Source organism: Ammospiza caudacuta, chromosome 3 (assembly GCF_027887145.1).
Source record: "Ammospiza caudacuta isolate bAmmCau1 chromosome 3, bAmmCau1.pri, whole genome shotgun sequence".
NCBI lineage: Eukaryota > Metazoa > Chordata > Aves > Passeriformes > Passerellidae > Ammospiza > Ammospiza caudacuta.
Genome location: NC_080595.1, coordinates 31,325,764 through 31,349,160, shown reverse-complemented (window position 1 = coordinate 31,349,160; position 23,397 = coordinate 31,325,764). Strand labels below are relative to the sequence as shown.

The following is a 23,397-nucleotide window of genomic DNA, read 5'->3' as shown; positions in this document are numbered from 1 at the left end:
AAAGCTCTTCAACATGCACACATTCCCATCTTCCACCTCACTCTCCAAAATGCAATCATCTCTGTGCGTGATTGACCTAAGTGATCACCATGGTTTCCAATTCAATTCAGGTCCCCAAAGAGGTCTTTTAATTAAGAAGCTCTAATAGAATCTCAGAGAAAAGTTCTAGAGTCCCCAGTCTTCAGGCTGTGAGCTACAGATCCCAGGGGTGTCTGTGGCCAACTAGTACGAGACCCTGAGCATGTCCTTTGTGGAAAGGTCATATTCTGTGCAGAAATTTGTGTTAGTGAATCTTAGAGATGTAGGCATCCCATGGAAAATTCCTGGGGATCACACAAAGCTGAACACTCCTATAGCAGGCTGCTGTTGAGCAGTGGGTAGTGGCCAAGAGAGAGGTGAGATGGAAGCAGGTGTGCACAGAAATGTCTTTCTATGAAATTCCAGCTGCAGTTTGTGCTCAGCCCGTGTGAGGAGCTGAGCCTCACTGCCAGTGCTGCCGCACAGGGGAGTGCAGGTGCTGCACCACCCACTGACCTTGGCTGTGCTTTGCTACATGTAAAAGTGCACTTGTTTTGGCAACAGGACTCAGACTATTTAAGAACCATTTTCTACCCAGAAAAAACCAGCTGCAGATTTGAATCGCCGTCACTGGCACTGCAGAGGTGTGATTTCCAAAGCTGCTTGGGACTGGTCTCTGTTTACCTCAGTGGGGCCAATCCCAGCTTGTGTGCACAGGTGTGCAGAGCAGCACATGCTGCTGTTTACTCAGCAGTTGGTACTGTTCTCCAGGAAACCACCTGTGCCTGCTGGACTGTGGATGCACTGTTTGGCAATGTTGTGCAGAAGCACTTGAGAACATTTTCACGCCAGGAACTTCAGCGTTAGACATGCAGGAGAACAAAAAGTGGAACTGGAAAACACTTCTGAACTCTTGCAAGCATGGCATTGGCTGGAAAGTAAAGTTCCAGAAAACTCAAGCCACATATAGAACTTGAGATAACTTTGATGAATTGTTAGTTCTTGGCTGGAAGACAAAAAAAAAAAACTCAAATGTTCTGTGTTGATTGTTTCAGGATTAAACATCATGAAGTTTTGTTTCAAAATGCTCTCCCTTCTGGCAATTCTCTCAAAACTTCTGGTCATATAAATCTCAGTTACTGAAGATACTGCTTGAGGAGTCTTGTCAGAACAATATTTTGTTTAATTGGAAGCTTTTTAAAGCTCTTTATTTAGTTGAAAATCTCTGAAGTTTTTCTTCAGAATGTAGCTTGAAATAATTTTAAATTTTTCAGCTTATTACTTCTCTGTTGGCCAGCTGAACAGAAAGGACTTTGCAAGTACCCAAGAGGGGATGATGGGAGAACAGAGAAAATAAAACAAAAGAGAAAAGGTTTGGCTGTGATAACTCATCCCCTTAGCACAGCACTACTCCAAGGCCAGACCTGGAGCACTTGTCCAGAGGAACCTGGTGTCCAAGGTACATTCCTGTACCTTGTAATTGCACCAACCTGTGCCTGATGTGGGCCACTCTGATGATTTATAGAAGTCATTTATAGTGCATTAATATAACAAGTGAGTGGAAACTTCCATTAACTCTTCCTCCACAGAAGAGACCTTGAAAGAAAAAGGGGTGTGAGGGAGGGCTGTGCCACGCTGCGACTCGGGTAAGGCAGTCAGGGGTGGGAGGCAGACTGCAGAAAGGAACAGAGCCTGAGTCACAGTGAAGCAACCAGTTCTGCACAGGAAAACACCCCTCTGTCGGCTCCTCTCCTGGCAGAGCTGGTCTGGTGAAAAATGGGGATGAAATGCCTCCCTTGCTCCCCTTCGGAAAACACTTCAGTATCCTCAAAGGGGATTTAAAAGCAGCATCATTATAAGTGGGAAATGAATTGCTCTCTTGCTGGATTTAGCAGCTTCCTGTTTTGGAAACCCGAGATACCATCTCAAATTTCTGTTTGTTGTCAGGCTGGAAGAAGAGACTCAGAGGCTGCAAAGCCTCTGGTGAGGCAGCGCTTCATTTGCTAATTGTCTCTGCCAGACAATGCCATTTACACTGGGCACAAAATCACCTCCAACCTCCAGTGACCAGAAAATTGCTGTATCCTTAACTCCCATCCTTTTGAAACAGCACCCAGCACTGCAAACCTGGACTGCCTGTGTCAGCCCCTCTCCCTGGACAGCAAAATACAGGGATAATTATTGCTGATTCATTCATCCTGCTTTCCAGACATAATTGCAATATCATAAACAACTGCATTATAAATAAAGATGTTTGACTTGTCATGCATAATGTAATGAAGTGTTTGCTTTGAGGACTGTGCTGTTTGACAGGCACAGGACTGGCATCTGCCCCAAGCACACCATGGAGGGGTCTGGGTCCCCTGCTCTCTGGCTGGGCTGGGGACTCTGCTGCAGGGCAGGGGCAGAACTGAGGTTCAGAGAGGTCTTTGCAGTCAGGAGGCTGCTTGGCATCTGCTCTTACTCTCACAGACTCAGGTTTTTACATGTTTCTGTCAGAACAGCTGGTGAAGGTGGGCTTTGCCTCTGTGAGAGCTCCTCAGCAAGGAAAACATCTCCTTTATTGCTCTTCTGCTTTTTTAGACCATGATACAATGATTGCCACTTTTGCTGTATAAAATTCAGGTGTTCTGCCTGCCTGCATCTCCTCCTCCATTAGCCAGATGACCACAGCAGCTACATCAGCTCTAAACGGGACCAGACCTGGAAGTTGCAGCTCTGCCACTCAGGGCAATGACCTGCAAGGATTTTTTCCTCCACTGTTTAACACTTGCTTAAGTTGGAGCACTGAGGAAGCCCTTGAATCTCGCCCTTCAGCTGGTGGATCTGCAGAGATGTTTTGGCTGTGAGATGTTGCTCTTTGTTTTGGAGACAGCACAGCACAGGGAACTGGCCTGACAGCCACAGCTCCCTTCAGTGCTCTCGTGGCTGCTCATGGCAACACAGTAAGCCAGTGTTGCCCAAGTCTGTTTCCTCTAACACCAGCCTTTAAAGAGCAGGAGGTTATTTTCCCTTTGTTGCAAAGACTGGTTCAGGCACGTCTGACTGGGATGTGACATTTCCTGAGGGATGTGGTTAAAGACAAAGTAAACTCTGGTGCTTTGGTGACTCCACAAAAATCTGATTGCCTGAGACTGTCATGGAAGAGAGCATCTGGGAAGCAGCAATGCTTCTCCACTCTTCCCTTGGCAAGTTTATGGGACTGCTAAATTTCAGAACTGCCAAATATCTGGACCTCACATGAAGCAGGAATATATTATATGTATCTGAACATTCTGGTGCAGAAAGAAGGGGAGATATGAATAAATTATTAAAAATTAGGTAAAATATATAATAAAATATTAAAATTTATTAAATTATTCTTAATGACCTTTCAAGAGGATCATTGAAATGCAGCTTGGTTCTCTGCAAGGGAAGAAATGATTCTGTATTAAAGGTGGAGCTCCCAAACCAACTGGAGCTCCTTCCAGCAAAAATGAGGGGCAAAAGGACTTATTTTCTTCCCATTTAAACAGAAAGGAAATATTAAATGTCTGTGTGATGCAGAGCAGGTAGCAGGCAATGTGCCAGCATTAGGTACCAGCAAAGATGAGTGGTCTCCTCAGAGGGCACTGAACAATGAAATTCTCCAGCTTTGGTTGGGGCTCAGTTGCAGGCCTCCAGTTGGGCTCCTGCTTGGAGGAGACATGGAACCCTTCTCCCTCTTTCCCTCCCTCCTTCCCTCCCTGCCCCACACCAGTGTTTTGCTCCCTCTCCACATCAAGAGAAAAATTAAGAAAAAGTTAGAGCCAGTATTTTATTCACTTCAGCTTTCAATTTTTAAGACTGTATGAGCAGCTGAAGGACTTAAATCTGTTATTGCCACAGAGGAACCTCATTCTGCTTGATTTATGCTGAGTACACTCATAAACCAAAGCAGCCACAGTTATGAAGAAATGTTCTTCAAAAACCTCATCCTTAATCTCATTTGAGTATGAAACTAAGGGATGGACTTTTTAAGCAGGCCTTCTTGAAACCTGCCCAAAAGATTAATGTGTAAATGCACAGAATGCTCTGGAAACTCTTGAATGGAGATATTTTATTTCCAAACAATCACAGGAGTAACTGTTTGTAGCAAAAAAGATGATTAATGGCATTGTGGCCAAAGTAAGGTAAGTCCCTAAACTTGACAGCATAGTATTTGCATATTACCTCGATGTTAGAGTTTCTCACACTACCTTTGTTTATTTTTACTGGATGAAGCACAAGAAAAGCATGATGCTCACTTAAATCTCCACAAATCCAAACATCTGAAGCTACATTGCTCCATTTTCCTGGCTCTGTTCCTCTCTGAAGGCATGCTGCTTGCATGCTCACTCTCGTTTTTCCCATGAACTACAGGGTGTAGACCAAAATACCCTTTGCAACTGGTAACTCCTAGGCACACTGGGTTCCAGTTAATATAACAACTGGACATTTCAGAATGTGTGAAGCATCTGTGGCATGAATAAGATCAGCAGGAAATATAAGGAGCAATTTTTGTTTTCCACAGGGTCAATTTTATTAAATTCGGTGGAAATATAGTGACCAAAGAAATTACATGGAAAACTGATTCTGCCACCTGTGACAACACTATCAGAGTGGCATGGTGGACATGCTTGGATGTGCAAAGGCTGAGCACCTCTGAGCACTGGCTCAGGGAGGTTCTTTACTTGAATCATCATGGGCTGCTACGCAGTGGTTGCAGCATTGCATCCCTATCAGAGGTTTGTGACACTGACAGGCATGTGATTCTGTGAGAAAGCCAGCTGGATCTTTTAGTACCCAGTCACCTGGGAACCTGCCTTGGTTTCCTGGAGCTGAAGGCACAAGCCAGTTCATTAGAAGCAAAGCTGGGTCAGTGGTTACCTCCCCTCCTGCCAGCGTCACTGACTGATGGACGACTCAGCTTTCCATCTCTGGGAAAACAACCTTCTGTCTGAGCATGCACTGACATCCTGCAGCTCTGAGCAACAACTCAGCAGCAAGGAAAGCGTCCCTGGGAGCCAGGCTTGGGGAGCAGTCTGAGAGTCACTGAGCCAGCAGCCACCCTGCAGGTGGCAGGCGCCACGGCAGTGCTGACAGCACCCAGATGTGTGCCACAGCTGTCCCTGTGGGCACAAAGCAGCTCCCCTCGCCCAAATAAGGAGGGAGAGGCATCTCAGCTCCACATGCTCATTGCATAATTGTCAAATATGCCTGTAATACAAAAGAGTCAGAGGGAATTATTGCTGCAGCACAGTTGCTTTGGGAAGCCTTCCTCTTGTAGGCTCAACTGCAACTATCAAATCTCTGTCGGTTTGGCTGAAAAAAGATCATGGCAGTGATGCCTTTTCACTAAAAAGGATTGTTTCCCACTTTGCTGTCATTAAAAAGAAATACAAACTAGCCAAACTCATTCTTTACCAAGACTTTCTGAAAATGGAACATTTTTTGGACAAAATAACTGTAATTCCAACTGCAGCAGCCAGTGCTGTGCCTGCTTTGGTACCCAGCCAGTGAATTTTCCAGTAAACATCCTCCAGGACTGTTCTCCATTTGGATTTATTAGTCATTACCAAGAAAAGATAATTAGCACTTGTGAAGCATTGTGATAATCAGGAGCACGAAGTGTTTCCAATAGAAACGGACGGGGTCCGTGCGCGGCGCGGGATCGGCCGCGCTACCTGTGCGGAATGAGCGCGGGCTGGGCAGAGCTCAGCTGGGAACGCCTGGAACCAACTGCTCCAGGGGCACCAATGACACTGCACAGGGGATGAGGCAGGGAGGGGAGCTGTTCCCTGGCCTGCTGGGCTTCTCCTTCTGTTGTCCTGGAGGCAGAGTCACTTTTGTTACAATATGCAATCCTCCTTGTTGGCCAAAGGCAACGGCACATACCACTCCTTTACTGCACAACAGGAAAACAGAAGGTAATTATTTTTTCTTTTTGCATGCACTCTGCCAAAAAATGGAAAAGAATCTTGTGGTGGAACAAGAGGACCACAATACTTTAGGCAATGATATGGGCTTTTTATCTTCCTCTTTCAAAACGAATGAATGAGAAAACTCTGCTAAGACTCAAGTCAATGCTAAAGCTTGCATATTTGGCTCCCCAAAGTTATTGTTCCCCGAACTCCCATTACTTATGATCTGTAATAATCATATGAGACAGGGATGTAAATCTTCTGTTCTTAAATCTCAAACCCTGAGCATTAAGCATGCCAGGATTCCCTGCCATGCCTATTACTGAGCTCAGGGAGGTAAGTCTATCAGATTTATCAACATTGCTATCTAAATAAATACAACAATACATAGGATTGTCTGAAGCAGTTGTCTTTGTTTTTCTGTATCTGGAAGTGTGAACAAAATCCATGCTGAGTGAGAGAGGTAGCATGTAAGTTTGGGAAGACTTCTGTTTTGCTGAGCATGATTATCAAATATAGCTGGAGGATTCACCCTCAAAGTACTTGTAAGTCTGCAACAACCACTCTCTTTCCTGCATTGTACAGAGCATTTCAAGCCAATACAATACGCTTCCAGCCAAGAGGTACTTTGCATCCTCTGGGAAGCAGGCAGGAAATCTCAGGATTGAGTCCAGTATGAATGCAAAGTACTTTGTCTGCAGTTGTTGTGAGTGCTGTGGTGTGGTGAGCTGGTAGAGGGTACCACAGCCCTCTGATTGCTGGTGATGATGCCTTTACTCAGGCACACCTTCCCTGCCACACGTGGAGCAGAGGCTCTTAGGACTGAGATTCCAATGCCAGCAACGCTCATTAATGCACACAAGATGGGACCACCCTGGCAACACCTGACTTGCTGATGCACTCACTGTATTCATTAATGCTTGCCCCTCTTCCAAGAAGATGAGTGCTGTGGCAAGTATGATTATCATCAGGATGAAGTTTGCCTGATCACAACAAACGTGATGGGCTGCTGGCTGCTCACAAGCTATGTGTGCAGGAGCAAATGGATCTGTGAGTGTTTGCTTTTCAGCTGCTGCTGGGAAACAGGCACCCTCCTGCCAGGTCACAGCCCAGCCTCGTTACAGACCTCTTCAAGCAGCTCCTGGGTGGCAGAGGTGGTTGCACAGCTTGTTCTCCAGCGGCTGCCCAGTGCACAGAAGTTGCTATGGCAGTGCTGTGCAAACACTCATGGCACAAGGGAGCGGCGACTCCGGCTCTGTGCCTCACACAGAGGGCTCGCTCCCACCCCGGCAACTGTGGGGCAGGACAAACACCCGAACATAACATCTATTCATATATATCTCTGTTTAAGTCTATTGTCAGATTGCATCTGACTGTGAAACTGGGCTTAAAACACCTGGGTAACAATCTACATATTATGTCAACAACAGCATCTTTCCCCTCCCCTTCCCTCTTTCCCCCTGCAGTACAGAGTGAGCTGACTTCAGAGCACCCTTTGCAGCAAAACGTGTCTTGCTGCATCTTTTTGTCTTCTTGAAACTCCTTTAATTCTGCTACTTTAACACCTACTCCTTCCTCTGCTGCTGGTGCTATTGCAAAAAGGAATGTGGCTGGGGAACACTGTCTCCTAGGAAACCTGCCCCTGGCCTAAAAAAGTCCTTTTGGGTGCCTGTGTGGCACTGCAAAGGCAGAGGACTCATGGGCTGAGCACCTTTCATGGCTGGGCTGCTTTCACCTGCAGTGAAATCAGCCTACATCAGATCTGGAATCCCTCAGTGAACAGATAAATAAGCTGGGCTATTGCATTTGCATCATTTAAGGGGAAAAAATAAAAATATTGGCCTGGAGTGCACCAGGCTGCTGCAAGGAACCTGAGAGCAGTGTGCTTCCCCTGGTGCAGGCATCCTGAGGGAAGGCTGGGGGCGGGAGCTCTCTGATGGTGTGGGCTGGGAGCAGCACAAGGGCCCAGCTCTCCATTAGCCTGCAGATTTCCAAATAACTGTAAACAACAATGACTTTAAGTCTGCTGCCAGAGCCTCAGGCTCTGTAAGAAACATGCCATCTTATTTATTGCCTGAGGATATTATTATTTCCAGAGTGAACTAGTTGTGGATCACAATACTGGGCAGAATTATAGTACAAAGTGTGCTTTAGTGCAAACTTACTTAGTAAATAGTCACAAATCTTTGGACAAAAATGGGCGCAAAGCCCCAACCTTTTTTTATTTTTTGTGGAAAAGTGCAGCAAATTGTTGCATCTTCTTTATCTTGGGACTGGTCTGGTCAGGGTTGGCTCTTGTGTGACAGCACAGTCCAGCTCCACCTCCCTGCCAGGCCCTGGGGAGGTCACACAGAGCTGAGCAGCAGCTCAGCAGGGGCTGTGCCAGCTGTGTCCCCTCCCTGGCTGTCCCAGCCATGGGGAGGCTGTGTGCATCAGAAGCTCCCCACTATTACACCTGACAGGAGATGCAAAATGATGCCAGTGAAGGCTCCACTCCGTACCTCTACTGTGAAACTTCTGTGGACAATCCAAGGATTTAGTTTTAAGGAAGAAGCAGTTCATATACACACATACTGCCTTCAGCACACTTCCCTTTAAAAGACTGCTGCCTTCTTTTGCATCATCAGAAGAAGGATATGAAAATGTTTTGTGCCAGGATTGGTAATGTGGTAGAGCACAGAGTTCAGTTACTATATACTGGTAAACACTATATTCCTTGCTAAACTGATGCAATAGGTGATTAGTAAGAATGAAGCTCAGAGCTTATAATTAGTTACTTCATGTAAGGCCTTTCAATAAATATGTAAGTGGAGATATTTATGTGTTTTTAATACTAGTTCAAGTGTGAACTGATTTGGTCTTTGGTCTTACTGCTTTTGTGAGTTATACTGCAATAGCAGCTTTATTTTTAAAAAAGTATTTTTAATTTAAAACTAAAATTTAATTTTAAATTTATCTAGACGAGTGCTACACTAAATATAGTGAGCATATACAGTATATAAAAGCAAGGCAGCAAAAAGGATTATCAAAATAGATGAAATAATTTTGTAAACAGCATATATTGTATGTCTATTTGGTGCGAGTGTCATTCTTGTCCTGTCAGATCTGTGGGGAGACAGCCACATACTTAAACACAACTTGCTCAAGTTGGTGAATTTACTCCTATTTAGAGCATTTCTGGGCTTTAATTCAGGGCTTGGGGGTTTTATTTTCAACCAACACTGAAAGGTGCAAGTGCTTTGAACAGCTGTACCCTAGCATGATTTTTCTACAGTCGCCTTGAACCAGCACTTTGAACTAAGCCTTGGTATTAACTTGAACAGAAGGTTAGCCAGGCACATGTGAAGAAAAAGGCATTCTCTGTTCCTGCCTGTTGCAATTTCTTCTTCAGTTTGGCTTGTCTAAGCTAAGCCTGTAGACCTGAGCCCCGTCCTGGAATTACTTAGCCCAGTTCCAGGTTACAATGGCACTTTTTGTTGGGCCTCTTTGTTTATCTGCTTGTTTTTGGTGTCTGTCCAGGCAATGCAAGTGCTTAGAGCTGCGGGGAGCAGCTTCAGAGCTCCCTGGGTATGACGGTGAATGGAATGACAGGACTGCTGGATTCAAGGTCCAGGGCAGTGAGGAAACATTCAATGGCTGCTTCGTTTTTGCCCTGAGCCTGCAAGACCTCTCCAAGGCTGTTCCAGGCAGTGTGGCTGGTGGTCTGGATCCGGATGGCGTCTCTGAGGACCTTCTGGGCCAGCTCCCTCCGCCCAAGTCTGCTCAGCACCAGGCCCTGCCAACAAACAAGTGGTGGGCAGTTAACAACAGCGCTCAGGAGAGGAAGAAATGGAGCACCCCAAGCTCCCACCAAGCTGCCACATGAGAGCAGGCACAGGACTCCTAGGGAGGGGGCATCTCCACCTGTTTCTGAGGAATAAAAGTGATCAGTTGTTAAGTTCTGTGGTTTTTGATAGTGATGCGCTCTTTAAAAAGCAACTGTGAAAATAATTGTTTTTAAAAGCAGATTCAGATTCAGCTCTGCAAGTGCTGCTGCTGTGTGTTACTGGGAGAGCATTTATTGGTGCTATACAGAAGAAAAGCTACAGGCCCTTTAAGCATCCCTCTCTCCTTGCCCAGAAAATATACACAGGTTTGACTACAGCCAGCATCAGAATTCATTCGTGCACATCTGCAACACCCAGCTGAGCCTGAGGTAAAGTCTCTCATCTCCTGCATCCTGATTACATTGAGATCTTCCTTCCCAGCAAACAGGGGCAGAGGGATGTGGTCTCCTCCCAGCCTTGCATGGGCAGGCTAGATGTAACAGCAGGGGATGTAAGAGTTCTGTCCTCCTGCACTTCAATAGATCCTAAAGCAGCGTGGGGGAGGAGAAGGATGGAGGAACCTTGTTTAAAAAGCTGTCCTTAGGGTAAGAAAAGACACAAGTGGGTGTAACCATCTGGAAGGAACGGGAGGGGGAGGATGAAAGAAGTGTTAGGAAGAACATGTTTTCCTATAGGGCTCTCATGGATTTGTCTGAACCACAAGGCACCTAATGAGCCAGGCTCCCTGTAAATTACACAGCAGTCAACCACTGAGCCCAGATGGTCACATGGGCTTTGTCACAGGCCACAACATATCCTGGCATTTCTCTGCTTCCTCCTGAAGGTGCACACACCAGGATGAACTTTCCAGCAGCTTCATCCAGGTGTGGCTTCTGGAAGAAGCAGCCAGCACTGCCATGTCACCTGCCAAGCTCTGCATGGCCTCTGCCCACATTCACCCCTGGAAATGCTGGCAAGTGAGATGACTGCCTGACTTCATGCTTTTCCTGGGACAACATAGTAGGTGGATGCCTATATATAAGGAAAAGCATTAGCTTAATCTTTAATCTGTCTAATTGTCTTTAGTGCATATGAAAAGATGTAAGAAACCTGAAATCTCTCACAACTAGAACCCAAGTAAATTACTGATGAAAGAATGGTGATGCTTTTAGAAATAGTGAAGGTTTTTGCTCTGTTTTGTTTCATTTGCTTTTACAAAAGTACCATTAAACACAGGGTGCAGCAGCATCCTTAAGGCCAGTGATAGTACTAATCCCTACAGAAACACATTCATTTGCCTGAGAGAAATATTAGGAAACAGCCATTTAATCAAATATTGGCAGTGCTATGAAAAACTTCACTGACTCCTTCTTGCCCATAACCTTGACCTGAATAATCAACTCAGTATCAAATGTGATCATTTAGAGATGCAGTGGGGTTGTTTTTTCTTTAGGTTCCTCTCTATGCAGGAAAACTACAAGGCAACAGGGTGTTATCTTAGGATCCCCTTGAGTGCAGGCATAGGTGGCACAGAGGTTCCTGGTGGGAGAGGCTGGTTCCCCTGGAGGTGGCTGCCTGGAGATAGCTGCAGACACGTAATGGCAGACTGCAAGGAATTTGTGCAATTATAATTTGAGTCACCCGCTTGACAGGGATAATGAGCCATAGAAAGGGCAAGAAGTGTGGCCGTAGCAAATCTGCTGCTGAGCCAAGAATAGACAGGAGCTATCTCAGCTCAAGTTTGTCTTCGACCACAAACCCACTCTTCCTAAAATCCCTTCCTGTTGTGCTGACCGAGCAGAGCCGACTGTGCTCTCTGGTGGCGGGGGAGCCAGCGCTGTCCTCACCCTGACACTGAGCAGCATCCAGCCTCTCCGTCTCTCAGAGGGCTGCTGGCCCTGGAGGCACAGGGGCCAGGAGCTCGAGCAGCTGCTGCCTGTCATCCCTCTCCAACGAGGAGGGGAATTCCCTGCCCGGCTGACATCTCGCGCCTCTCAACAATGCTGCACTGAAATCCGCCTCGTCGTAAACTGCTCGTGCAGCTCAGCTCCCTTGCATGCCCCAGCAGCCTTGCTGGTCAAGAACCACAGCCTGGTGTGGCTTCCCTGCTGTGCTCCCCAGGGTTTGCTGTGCTGTGCTGGAGGCCCAGGAGCAGCATTGTGCTCTGCTGTGCCCATGGGGAGTGGGTGCCCACCAGCAAGCACAGCTCAGGTAAACATTTCCTCTTTGGTATCCAGTGCTTTCAAGCTTGCCAGTTTGGCTGAGAAAACATCTGTGAACCCACAGAGAGAGCTGTTCCAGGCTCCCCAAAGCCAGGGGAAGGCCTCCTGTTGATGCTGCACTATACTGCACAGGTGAAACACTGCAATGATTTTGGAGGAAACATTTGCTGAAGGAGTTTGAGATTTTCACCTCCTCCTTGCTTGCATGCACAACTGCTGGTGCCAAATGCTGCCCAGGCCCGTGGCCCTTCCCAGGCATGCCACCATCCTGCTTCCCCCTTCTGATGAGGAACAGCCCCGTGCCCTGTTCCTGCACGCATGCCTGGACTTCCAGGCAGTGTGGGCACATGACCCTGGGCTCCAGGACTCAGCCCAAGTTTGGGGTTTGGCCAAGCCAGGTCTGCCAAGGCTCCCCAGCCCAGCACAGAGCCCGTCCTGTGTCCAGAGTGAGCAGTGACAGATGGTGTCAGCCTTTTAGCGAGGCTTAACTGAAGCGGCACAAATATGTTGCTGATGTTTAAAGGACAGGTTGAACATCATTAATTCTGTGTGCAGGAGAGTTTCTGGTTTTGCATTTCCTCTCTCCCCTCCTCCCCGCACTGCTCCTTGCAAACCACAAGCATTTTGAGAGCTGGAGGCTGAACAAACCTCAAAGCCTCAGGAAGATGCAGCACTGAGCACTTGAGTTTTTGTTTCTCTGAGGTATTTGCACTTGAGAGCTTCTCCTTGCTACTGAATTTCTCATTTCCCCATGGAGTCTGGCTTGCTATAAACAATGCCTGCATGTTGTTGCTATGTAGGTCCAGCTGGAATCTGCCTACAGTGCAAAAGAAAAAAATTGTATCTAAATTCAGAAAGCCACCCACTGACAGGCAATTTGCATTTTTATCTGGAAGATTTTTTTAAAAAAGATTTTTCTAATGAAAGTTCAGCTCCTGAGTTTCTATGGAAACTCATCTGCTTGGTGTGCATGCATAATTTCATAAAGTCAGATCTCAGGAAGAGGAGCAATTAGTATAAATACAAGCAGGAATGTGATTAAGGGTTTCATCCTCTTATTCCTGAAGATAGAGGGTGGGACCGGGTTTTGTTGTCTTTCCTCAGTTTCTATTTGTCTTTTTGCCAAAACAATGCAGAAACTGGTGTACAAGGTAGCCTGACTCCTCTGCCACCTCCTGGCTAGCACTGGCACTTCTGGTTTTGCCCAGTGATTTTCCTCCCAGAGATGACAAGTACCTCTAAGTATGGCCCTCTCTGTCAGTGGTGTTGGTACTGAGTCAGACTCTAAGGAGCAATGAGGACAGGCTTATTTTTAAAACTCAAGCGTATTATAAATAGTAAAAAAATCCAAACCAACTCCAAAGGTGAGTGGGAATAATTTTTCCTTCAAGCTCCTGTGGGCAGCCCAGCCCCCTTGTCAGCCACACAGAGGCATTTAATGTCCTGCTTGCACCAACACAGCTGCACAGTGCTGGGGTGTGAGTTCACTCACTCACTCACTGGAGAAGGTCTGAGGGTAACCTCCACAAATGAATTTGATTTCTTCTAAAGGTCTGAAGATGTACCTTGGCTCTTGTAACCAGGGGCAGAGTGCTGAGGGCAGAGCTGAAGGCAGACTGTAAAAGGGCTGAGAGCTCTGGCAGAAGCTCAGCTGAGGTGAAGGGCTCGGCACAGCCACACAGGGACAGTCTAGCAGGGGACGAGGGCTGGGAGGGGACAGCGAATCTGGTCTGCTGATTTAGTGTGCCTTATGCTGACAGCTGGACTCCTGAATTGATGGTTTTTAATTTCAGGGAACAGAGGGTGTCCATGGGAAGCTTTTTCAAAAGTATTTTTGACCTCGTCTGCATGCAAAACAAACAAAACCTAAACCACTTCTATGGTGACACTGGACTGGACTGCCTTGCCTTCAGTGATGTGATACTTAGTAACTGATACTTGAGTGAGGCTATTTTTGTTTTAGAATAGGAGAACCATATTTCAATTTAAGTTAGATGAGAAAAAAAGTGACTTATTTTCAATTTTCACTAATAAAGAAAGTGAACATAAGCCACACTTCAAGTCCCAGTTTTAGAAGGTCATGAAATTTCTACCTGTGCCTTTATTTCCTTAGAGTTTGACAAAACCTGTTCAAATGTTAGCTCTTAAAATTCCCAGAAAATAGTGCAGGAAAGACATTGTGGAAGACTGCAAAATAAGCCTCATGTACAAGCTGGAATTTATTTTTAGTAAAGAAAATCAAAACTTCCTTTGCAAATATTTAGTTCAAACACCTGATGAGCTGCAGGGAGTTGTCTCCTTCCAAATAGGTGGCACAGATTAGCTTGTTCTTTCCTTTAGGGCTTGTATTGGAAAGAGATGTCCAGAAAAACACGTCATTTCATTCCTGGAAGGTTGCTTTTTGTTGTGTTTGCAAGGTCATCTCATTTTTGGAGAATTTGTATAGGTGGACTAGACTCTACCCTTTACAAATGGATTTTAATAATCACATTAAATGCAAATTCTCACTGTCTCTTTGCCTAAGACTCTAATTCCAAAGTGAGGTTGTCTCTGATGCTTGTCTCTATTTAGCACAGCATTTCTGCCTATTATTGTCTGAATACCCCAAGAAGTTTCCAGAATTAATCAGACTTTGCTGCTGGGCTTCCTTAAGTGCATTATTTAATTAATTTCAAGGTAAATGCAGTATCCTTACTGTTTACTCCAGTCTGTAATGTGGACATGTCCCTTGTGGTTAGTAGGAGAGTAATCAGCAGCTGGCAAAAGCAGGGCATGCTGCAGAAAAGTGATCATTCAGAAGTGTGCTTATTCAGCAGAACCCTACAAAAAGCCTTTCAAGATGCATTTGGCATTTGGTGATAACAGTCTCATGTAACAGAAAATCCGCACTGCTACAGGGCAGCACACGCTTCTGCAATTATTTAGCAATCAGAGCAAGTTGTAAGCAAAATCTGTTGCATTAACCATGAAATATCAGTGTCCTCTTAGAAAATGGCAAAGATTAACCCTGGAAATCCTAGGTCTCCTACAATAAAGAAAGACATATAAGTAGCCAATTGCTCTGTGATTCTTTCCCCCTACATTCATGACCTTTACATCTCTGAAAAGCTAGGATTCTTTTTTAGTTGTGAGCAATGAAGTGAGTTTTTGTGGCGCTGTCACTTAGTCATGCAGTGCCTGGCAGCGTGGGGGTAGCTGATCACCCATTTTGCTGATTCAGTCCAGGTTATGGTGAACCTGAGCTATACATTTGAGCTCTGTTTCTGAAAAGACTGTAGGAGTACAGGGAGCAATCAGGGTCCTCTCACTGAACTGAGTTAGAGACCATATCATCATTTGTTGCCCTAACAAAGGATGACTGGGATTCACTTCTGGGAGAAAGCTTGTCTTTCAGTGTTTCTGCCGCCTCCTTTGTTGAGAGCAGCTTTTCCTCCTCTTCCTTCCCCCCCTCCATCTCCTCTGCCCAAGCTGCTGCATCCCCTGTCAGTCAGTGACGCTGAAGTGCTGCATTTGATAAAGCAGAGGAGGGGAAGGAGAAGGGAGGAGAAGGAAGGCAGGCAGGGCCACTGCAAAACACAGAATGTTGAGAGGAGAAACGAAGGAACAGCACTGATGGGGGGGGGAACTGGCAAGCACTGGGAAAAGCAAAAAACCTGAGACTGCATCATGATTTGTGGCACTTGTACACAGCCTGTGGGTTTTAACTCGGTAGGCTCAGCCTGGAGACTTCAGCTCCAGTACTGCAGGCACCAAAAGGCAGCCTAGCCTTGGCTGTTTAAACTTCACTGCAGCCTCTTTGTGTGCTACACAGGAGTGTGAGAGAAGGGAAGAAATGAGACTGCAAGGAGGTATCAGGAGAGACAGACTACCTGAGTATGAAAACAGTGACAACTAAAGCCCACCAGAGACCTGGGCACATGGATATGCTTTATCAATCACAGTGAGGTTGCAGGGAGAGAAGAAAAAGCAGAAGGAAGAAAAGACCAAAGTGGTGAAGTCCTGAAGAGAGGAACATCCCCTCCCTTAGCTTGCCAGCGTGTTTTCCTAGGCAGTGAGTAATTGCAAAGGCAGCATCTTGCCCAGGCCCCCTGTGAGGCCAAGGCACCCCCTGCCCTGCAGAAGGGAAGCACTGTGCCATGCTGCACACTGCCCTCTGCCCAGGCCTGCTGTCTCTCCTGAGTTCATCAAATGTTAGCAGGGATGTTTCTACTGTGTTTGAAGCTTAAATGTGATAAAACATTTATTGACATAAAAAGCAAACCCTAAGGCAGCATTTCAAACCAGGAGGCTCTGATCTCTTCACAGGGAGGCTCATACAAGCCTAGGGAGAATGAAGAGTTTTTCTGCCTTGTTGGATTGTCGTCACTTAAGCTTCATGCACAGCAGAATCATCTGCTGCATGCTGAATATTCTCTAGACAGTTCTTCCTTTGCTGAGACCTACATGGAGATGAAGCAGAAAGCGAGAAAACCTAACATGATGCCTCAACCACGTATCTGAGAGTAACTAAACTGAGTATTTGTTTCACAGTCTCTTTTCCTAGGGAAGGAAAGATTCTTCCCAGCCCTGATCTTAGCAGTTGTCACAGTAATGTTGCAATAGAGAACACAGGAGATTCAACTACGACTCAGGCTCATGGTGTCGTCTGTAAAAATATGCACCAAAGCAGGTCCCAAACTAATAATAAATAACAATTTAGATCATATAATTTATAATTTAGATCATATAATAAGGTCCCAGTTCTGCACTGTACCAGCTTCCCTGCCAGAAAGTCTCATTGAAATGAGTGAGATTCAGCCAAATATATCCGAGTATTTCAAAATCTGTGCAGAATTGAAACTGATAACCATCAGCAAAGAGAGAAAAGGCACGTAACACACATGCAGGGTGTTGAAGAGTGGCAGGTAACCTGCTGGCTAAAGCACTCAATTAGAAAGCAGTAGCTGTGCTCCATCGGCTGCTAATACATTTCACATTGAATAATTTGTCATTACTCAGGAACAATTCCAACAGCAGGGACAGAGTCAAGGGACAAGCTTTGGGAAGCAGAAGTCCTGGGTTTAAGTGCTCTCAGGCTAAGGAAGCTTGAGAACTTGCCTCTCCTGTGCCCAGGGAGCACATGGTAACTTCTAGCAAATGTTTTCAAGAGGGTAGGGCAGCTGTTAAGCACCCCCATTGCTCCAGGGGGGTAAAAACTCTGCCTTTATTTTGATAGTAAGCAGGTGCCTATGTTTTGTTGCACCTAACAAGATGTTGCTGCAGATAGCTGGGGAATGTCTAGGCTTAAGCATTGGATACCAAATTAATCTGAGTGTCCACAGTGTGCTGTGGCTGAGGAACATGGAATTTCTGCTTTCTTAGGTATCCCTCCAGTGCCAGTGCTGGATCTTTCCCCAGTTTTTAATGCACTGCCTTGCAACAAAGGAGGGGCTGATGCACACACCTCCCATGCACGTTATCTTCCCTTCTGCATGCAGAGTACATCTTGTCTGAATGTGTGAGTCACGAACAGCTTCTCACAGGCAACAGCTTCAGCTCTGCTGAGGGTCTCAGCCCCAGTGCCGCAGAACTTATGGCCAGAGCAAGTGTTGCATTTGGTATGGCACTGGGGAGGGGCACAGTGCAGCCAAGACACGCTGACAGAAGCACACAGCACGCCAACGTCTCTGAAAGGAGAGCCGAGGTATCTAAAATATCTTAATTTGCTTAGTTTTCCACTACTGGCAGTCTCTGGGAAAGCATGTGATTAATGATATCCTGCACACAGCTACAGCCAGAGCCCTGTGTGCAGTGTCACAGCTGAGCACTAAGCTTAGCTAGGCTGCTGGGAAACACAGTGAGCTGGGCAGGAACACACTGCTGTGGTCCAGCCAGTGCCTCCAGACTCTGCTCCAGTGCCTCTGATCCCACAAGGAGTGTGTGTCCTGATCGTCTCTCAACACAGAATCTCTCCTAAATCACAAACCTCCGTGTACAAAGAGATTTTGCTGAATTACAGTTTGCGTTTTCTGTTACATGCTCAAAGGAGAATTAATGAAGACACTCCTTGAGAAAGTAAAGGCTCGATAAGTACTGCACATAACACACATAACATTAGTGTGAATGGAAGCTCCAGCAACACCGAGAGCTGTGATGTTTTCATGTTTCCCATTTGTTTGGCAAGAAGGGATCTCTGCTTCCTTCTCTTGACTGTGGCCAGCTTGGTGTGTATCAGGACAGCTTGCTGAAAACCTGGAAGTCTTGCTAATTCCCACACCCCTGTTTGTGCAGCTGTGTCTTGTGTACCAGGAGGCAGCACACCCTGCTATTGTGCTGCACACTATTTTATTTACTGCATCACCACAGTCTATGACTCGGTCCTGTCCTGTGATAATAAGCAGCCTAAATAGCACAGAATTAAACTAATTATAACCAGTTTCCTTGTTTATGAAAAATAGTTTTTGAAGGCTCAAGTATAAAGGGGATAGTCATTCCATCCCTTTTCCCTTATGACAGTTCCCTGAGCACTCTCTGAAATACCATTTATGAGTTCAGCTGCAGACCAACCTGACTACTACAATTTCTAGGCTGTCATTTGATCTTGGAGCAAAGTACAATAGGAGGACAATACTGCTTACTAAAACTGCAGTGGCCTGTCTATAGGAAACCATAACTAAAGCTAGAAATTACCGGGAAGATCAGGTTGGAGCTCAGTTGAGAAGCATCTGCTGCAGATCAGGCCAAGGATAATATCTTTAGACCTGCATGCAAGTTTTATTCTCCAGAGACGACTGAACCACCCCAGGATCTCAATGGTTTTAAGAAGTGTATTAGGTTCTTCTCTCAGAAGGTGTTACACACACTTTGGAGAAGAGATCAGAGAAGAGCTGGGGAGTTCTGTCTTGCAGGATTTTACTGTAGTTTCTAAAGTTATATAAACAGAGCCTGAAAGTGATAATGAGCACCTCAGGGATATGGAGAATAACTTACCATAACAGAAAAGCAAGTGATTGGCACAGATAAACCGGAGCTCCAGATTCCCTGGAAACGGGGATAATCCACCTCTGAGAAGCAAAGCGCCAGCCCTCCCGCTAATGGACTGAAATCTGTGCGCTGTGCACTGGATCAGATGTGCTCCTTGCAGCGACCCCAAATGCCCCAGCAGGGCTGCCTTTCCTGGTGGGAACTGCGCAGTTCCCCCGAGAGGAAATGGCCACTCAGTGTCTCAGTGATGGCTGCGGTGTCAGGGCATCACTTATCACCTCCTTGTGACGGCTTTGCTGTCTCCCTGCACGCAGGAAGGAAGCCTGGGAAGTGCAGAGGAAGAGAAGGGGCAGCAAAGCAGCCAAACAACTCAGTCAACTCCTGAGTGGTGCTCGGGAGCCCTGATCCTGCTGCACTGCCAGGGATCCGCTCCGATTGTTGGGCTGCAGGAGCTGCCAGCGAACAAAAGGGTTTGCTGCGAGGATGGCAGTGGGGGAGGGCGATTTCTGCAGCAAGCAGAAATGAGGAGAACAAAGTGTTTGCAATTCCTTGGACAGTGAGGGAGCTGACACACAAACTTCTTAACGTGAACATGCAAAATGCTCATTTCTCCTCTGGGAACCAGTGACTAGAGGCAAAGCCAAGTTCTCTCCCTCAAGCTCAGCGGCTTCAACACAAAAAATTTGAGTTAAGAGGCTGCTCTAAGGATTGCTTTTCCCCAAGGAGAGCTTAGAGCAGTTATTTTGGGATATCTGAAGCACAGGAACATTCCTGGGATTCTGCAATAAGCTTCAGAGCTGGGAAAAGAGAATTTGCTAACCAGCCATGGCTTGGAGGGAGACTACCAATCGCCTACAAAAGCCAAATGTTGCTCTACTGTTGTCCTTCTTGATGGAGATGCAAAAGGTATGTGCTAGACAGGCATCATATCCATCAGGTGAGCTCCTCTTTGGATCAGATTAGATTTAGTTTTGGTGGCTCCCTGCAGCCCAGCCCATAACCCACCTGTGTGATTTTGCAGCGTACTCCTGGTGCACTCTGCATGACTGGGGATGCTTCCTGCCACCACAGCCTTACATACAACGAGCTGCAGTCACCTGCTGGGGAATTCCAGTGGAGAGCACCATCCCACAGGAGACTGTGCTGATGGTCCACCAGCCAGTGCTGTGCTGCTGATGTGCCATTTTTGGAAGGAGGTGTAACCAGCTATGTCACCCCGCAGAGCAGGCTGAAAATAGGATTGCACTCACTGTGCCATGTGGCTCAGTGGTATGTCAGGACATGTATTTTTAGGAAATTCCTCCTTTGGGCAGAAAGGGTGAAAATCTTGGCCTGGTTTGCAGGCTGCTGGCTTTGCCCAGATCCTTCATTCTAGAGTGTGGGAGCATGTCACTCACCAGTCAGTCTGTGGAGGCTCCTAGAGCCTGGATACAGTGCTAGTCCTGCTACCTGCTGATCAGGGTGGCTCTGAAAGGGTAAAAGATGACTGCTCTGGGGCTGTGCTTTTCTTTGTTTCAATGCATGCATGCTTGCTGTCTCTTTGCTGGTGCTTTCAGAGAGGGAACTGATCTCCAGCAGAGCAGGGACAAAGGAAAAGGTAAGGAAGATCAATGTCTTGGGAAGACGATGGTCCCTGAGGAGGAACAATAAAAATGTACCTTTCAGAACGAATGTGTGAGGGGAATAAGGAGCTCAGAGAAGATATCTCATGCAGAGAAGAAACAGAGACAGAGAGAGAGAGAAGCAGATGGTAAACAGGGAATTTGCCTCTGGTGAGGTACTTTCTGCATGCAGCATAATGAAAAAATGCAGAACATCTCCAGGCCAGCCAGTTACTGATGCACAGACAGTGCTGTGAAAAGGACAAGGCAAGGCAGGGCTGGATGCAGAATCAGTGTCTGACAGACACTTGCTGGCTTCCTCTTTTACCCAGAACATCATTCCTATCAGGCAGCATGTGTTCAGCTCCAGCATCTGGGTTGTGATTTTTTGGCAGCTGCACAAAATCTCTGCTATTAAATCCCACCTGCCAGTCTCATGTCTGCTCCCAAAGACCTTTGCCTGTTAGCAAATGTTTCAAAATCACAGTGCCAGGCACAGCACATCATTCTACAATCCTACCCCAGGCAAAAACCCTCATGCAAGGTCTCCTTTTAACTTCAGTGGGCTGCAGAAGGGAAAGGCTAGAGGAGAGGCCTCTAGATAACAGGCAGAAATATTAATTTAGGTCATAGCTTGCACTGCATTCCTTTCAGCACTAATGTGAAACATCTATTTTCCCCCTGAATTATCTGAATAATACTATTTTGTCTGTGACATTCTAAGAAGCTTTCTTTTGAGACACGTTCCATGCTACAGCTGCACAGAGAGAATTTGTGAACTTTGTTCACTGGAATCTGCTCATGTGAAGTTGTTCTTACCCTCTTTGAAATTCTTCCCTTCCCTTCTTTTGCTTCTTAGTCCCAGATGAGCAATACCACAGTATGATGTGTGCATACTCTATGTTGCTCCACTGTTCAAACAGTTCCTTAGTACAAAAATGCAGAAATACAGCTTGCTCATCTATCTTGGGTAAGAGATCTACCCAGAGAAATAACTGCAATTTTTAATTCTGCACAGGGAGAAAGGGCAGAATAAACTTCCACATAAATCATCTGCTGTTATATTTCACAATCTGATTTTCCCTGGCATGAGCCTAGGCAATGAGGCTGTGCTTGTGGTACAAAGGACAACATCTCCTGGAGAAGAAATAAGCTACTTGATTATGGTATCTCTAAAATTGCAAACAAAAGAGACAATCAGTGCTTTTTGATGTGGACATCTGTCAGCAGAGAAACAACTGCTAATTGTCATGTAATAAGCACACCAGACACTTCCATAGCAGTCATCTTTTTGGAAGTCAAGCATGAAAAAAATGTTACTCATCCAAGCACCAAGCATATTTCGTCTGAATCTGGCTGCATTTCTGCAACTGTTTAAAACTCCTAAGTGATACAACGCTTTTTTATAGACAGATACTTGAGATCAAAATACTTAGCCAAAATAAAGCAATCGGTTTTTGTTGACATGTGGTTAAGTTATCTAGCTTTATATTCTAATATTTGCATTTTAGTTTTAGAAGCAATGTAGGTGTAGCGAGAAGAGGTGCTGGTATCTCACATAAATACAAGCACGTGGGATTTGTAGAGAATTGGTTCACAGCAGAACTATTCAGTTGCACTTCATTCAGAGGGGTCCTTGCTCCCACAGAAGCACTGTAGGAGCTGTCAGTTTGGCAGCTACAGGGCTCTACATGAGCTCTGAGCAATGTTAAAGCAGCACAATGCTGTCTAAAAGCCATGTGAGGGGAGGAATAGCTAATTCTCTTTGTATGAAAGGATTGACTCCAGACAGCCTGCCAACTATAGAATCCATACACGTCATTTCCTAAAGCATCTGCACGCCTCCCTTGCAGGCATGGGCTCATCAGCCCATCCCTTCATTGAAGAGAAGGGAAAAAAATATCTGAAACCTCTCCAGGAACAATAGGTAAGGGGATGTCTTTAATGACTGAACCAGGTTTGAACCCACCAAGAACTTCTTTGCAGTATCTCTTGTTAGATGGCACCCAAGCTGCCTGCACTACAGACTGGCTGGTTTGGTGGTTACATAGTTTGGCACTAGTCTAATGATGGATACTGTATTTGGAACAAATTTTCTTCAGAGCTGCCAGAGAACTGTTTGAACATCAGTGAAGTGGGTAATACCAATCTCTCATGATTTTCAGCAAATCAGTAAAAAAACCCCAACTGCCTAAACATAAGCTGCAATCACACGGAGCCATAAGATACATTTTAGCACTGCCCAGAGTCCTAAGCAAGAAAAACAAAATTACAAACACCATGAAATCTTTTTTACCAGTACAGAGTGAAGAGAACATTTACAGAGCAATAAAACCTCCAGCACAGTATCCATTCCCTAGTCTAGCAAAGCCATTTCATTTTAATGAGCTTGGTTTGCCTTTGTCCCAGGAGGAATAGCCATGGGTATATTAAATGAACCAGCCTGCATTTTTGAGGTACCCAGGGAGGCAGCAACGTGGAAAAGACCCGTGGTGTCTGGGGAGCACAGGAGACAGAAAATGAGGAAAGGGGCATCTTCAGTTGCTGCTGTGTCAAAGGCTCAACAAAACACAGACTCCAGCAGCAGCAGCCCCTGATGGGGATGATGTACTTGTAAAACATTTACATTTTCAGCAGGATGTTTCTAATTAAATTCAATTGGTTTGCACACCTGCTGGGAGTGACTGCTCTGCACCTCATCTCCCGCTTCTACTTGAGCACAGAGGATGCAACTGCTGAGGCTACCACACAGCACTGTGCTCCTTTTGTGCAGACAGTAATTGAGAAAATGGATGGCAACAGCCTGTTTTGTGTTTGCTACTGTTCTAGGAAGTGCTTTATTGTTATTTTTTTTCCCCCTCCAGAG

General features: G+C 45.9%; 1 protein-coding gene across 2 annotated transcripts in view; it reads right to left on the bottom strand.

The window, feature by feature from the left end:
* Window positions 1-7,816: 7,816 nt before the first annotated feature.
* Window positions 7,817-23,397, bottom strand: part of TTC7A (tetratricopeptide repeat domain 7A) — a 168,565-nt gene continuing 152,984 nt past the window's right edge. For both annotated transcript variants that reach the window (XM_058800754.1, XM_058800756.1), the window contains one exon: window positions 7,817-9,714. In XM_058800754.1, the coding sequence (XP_058656737.1) occupies window positions 9,493-9,714 (222 nt within the window). In that variant the 3' untranslated portion in view covers window positions 7,817-9,492. The remainder of the gene's footprint in view (window positions 9,715-23,397) is intronic.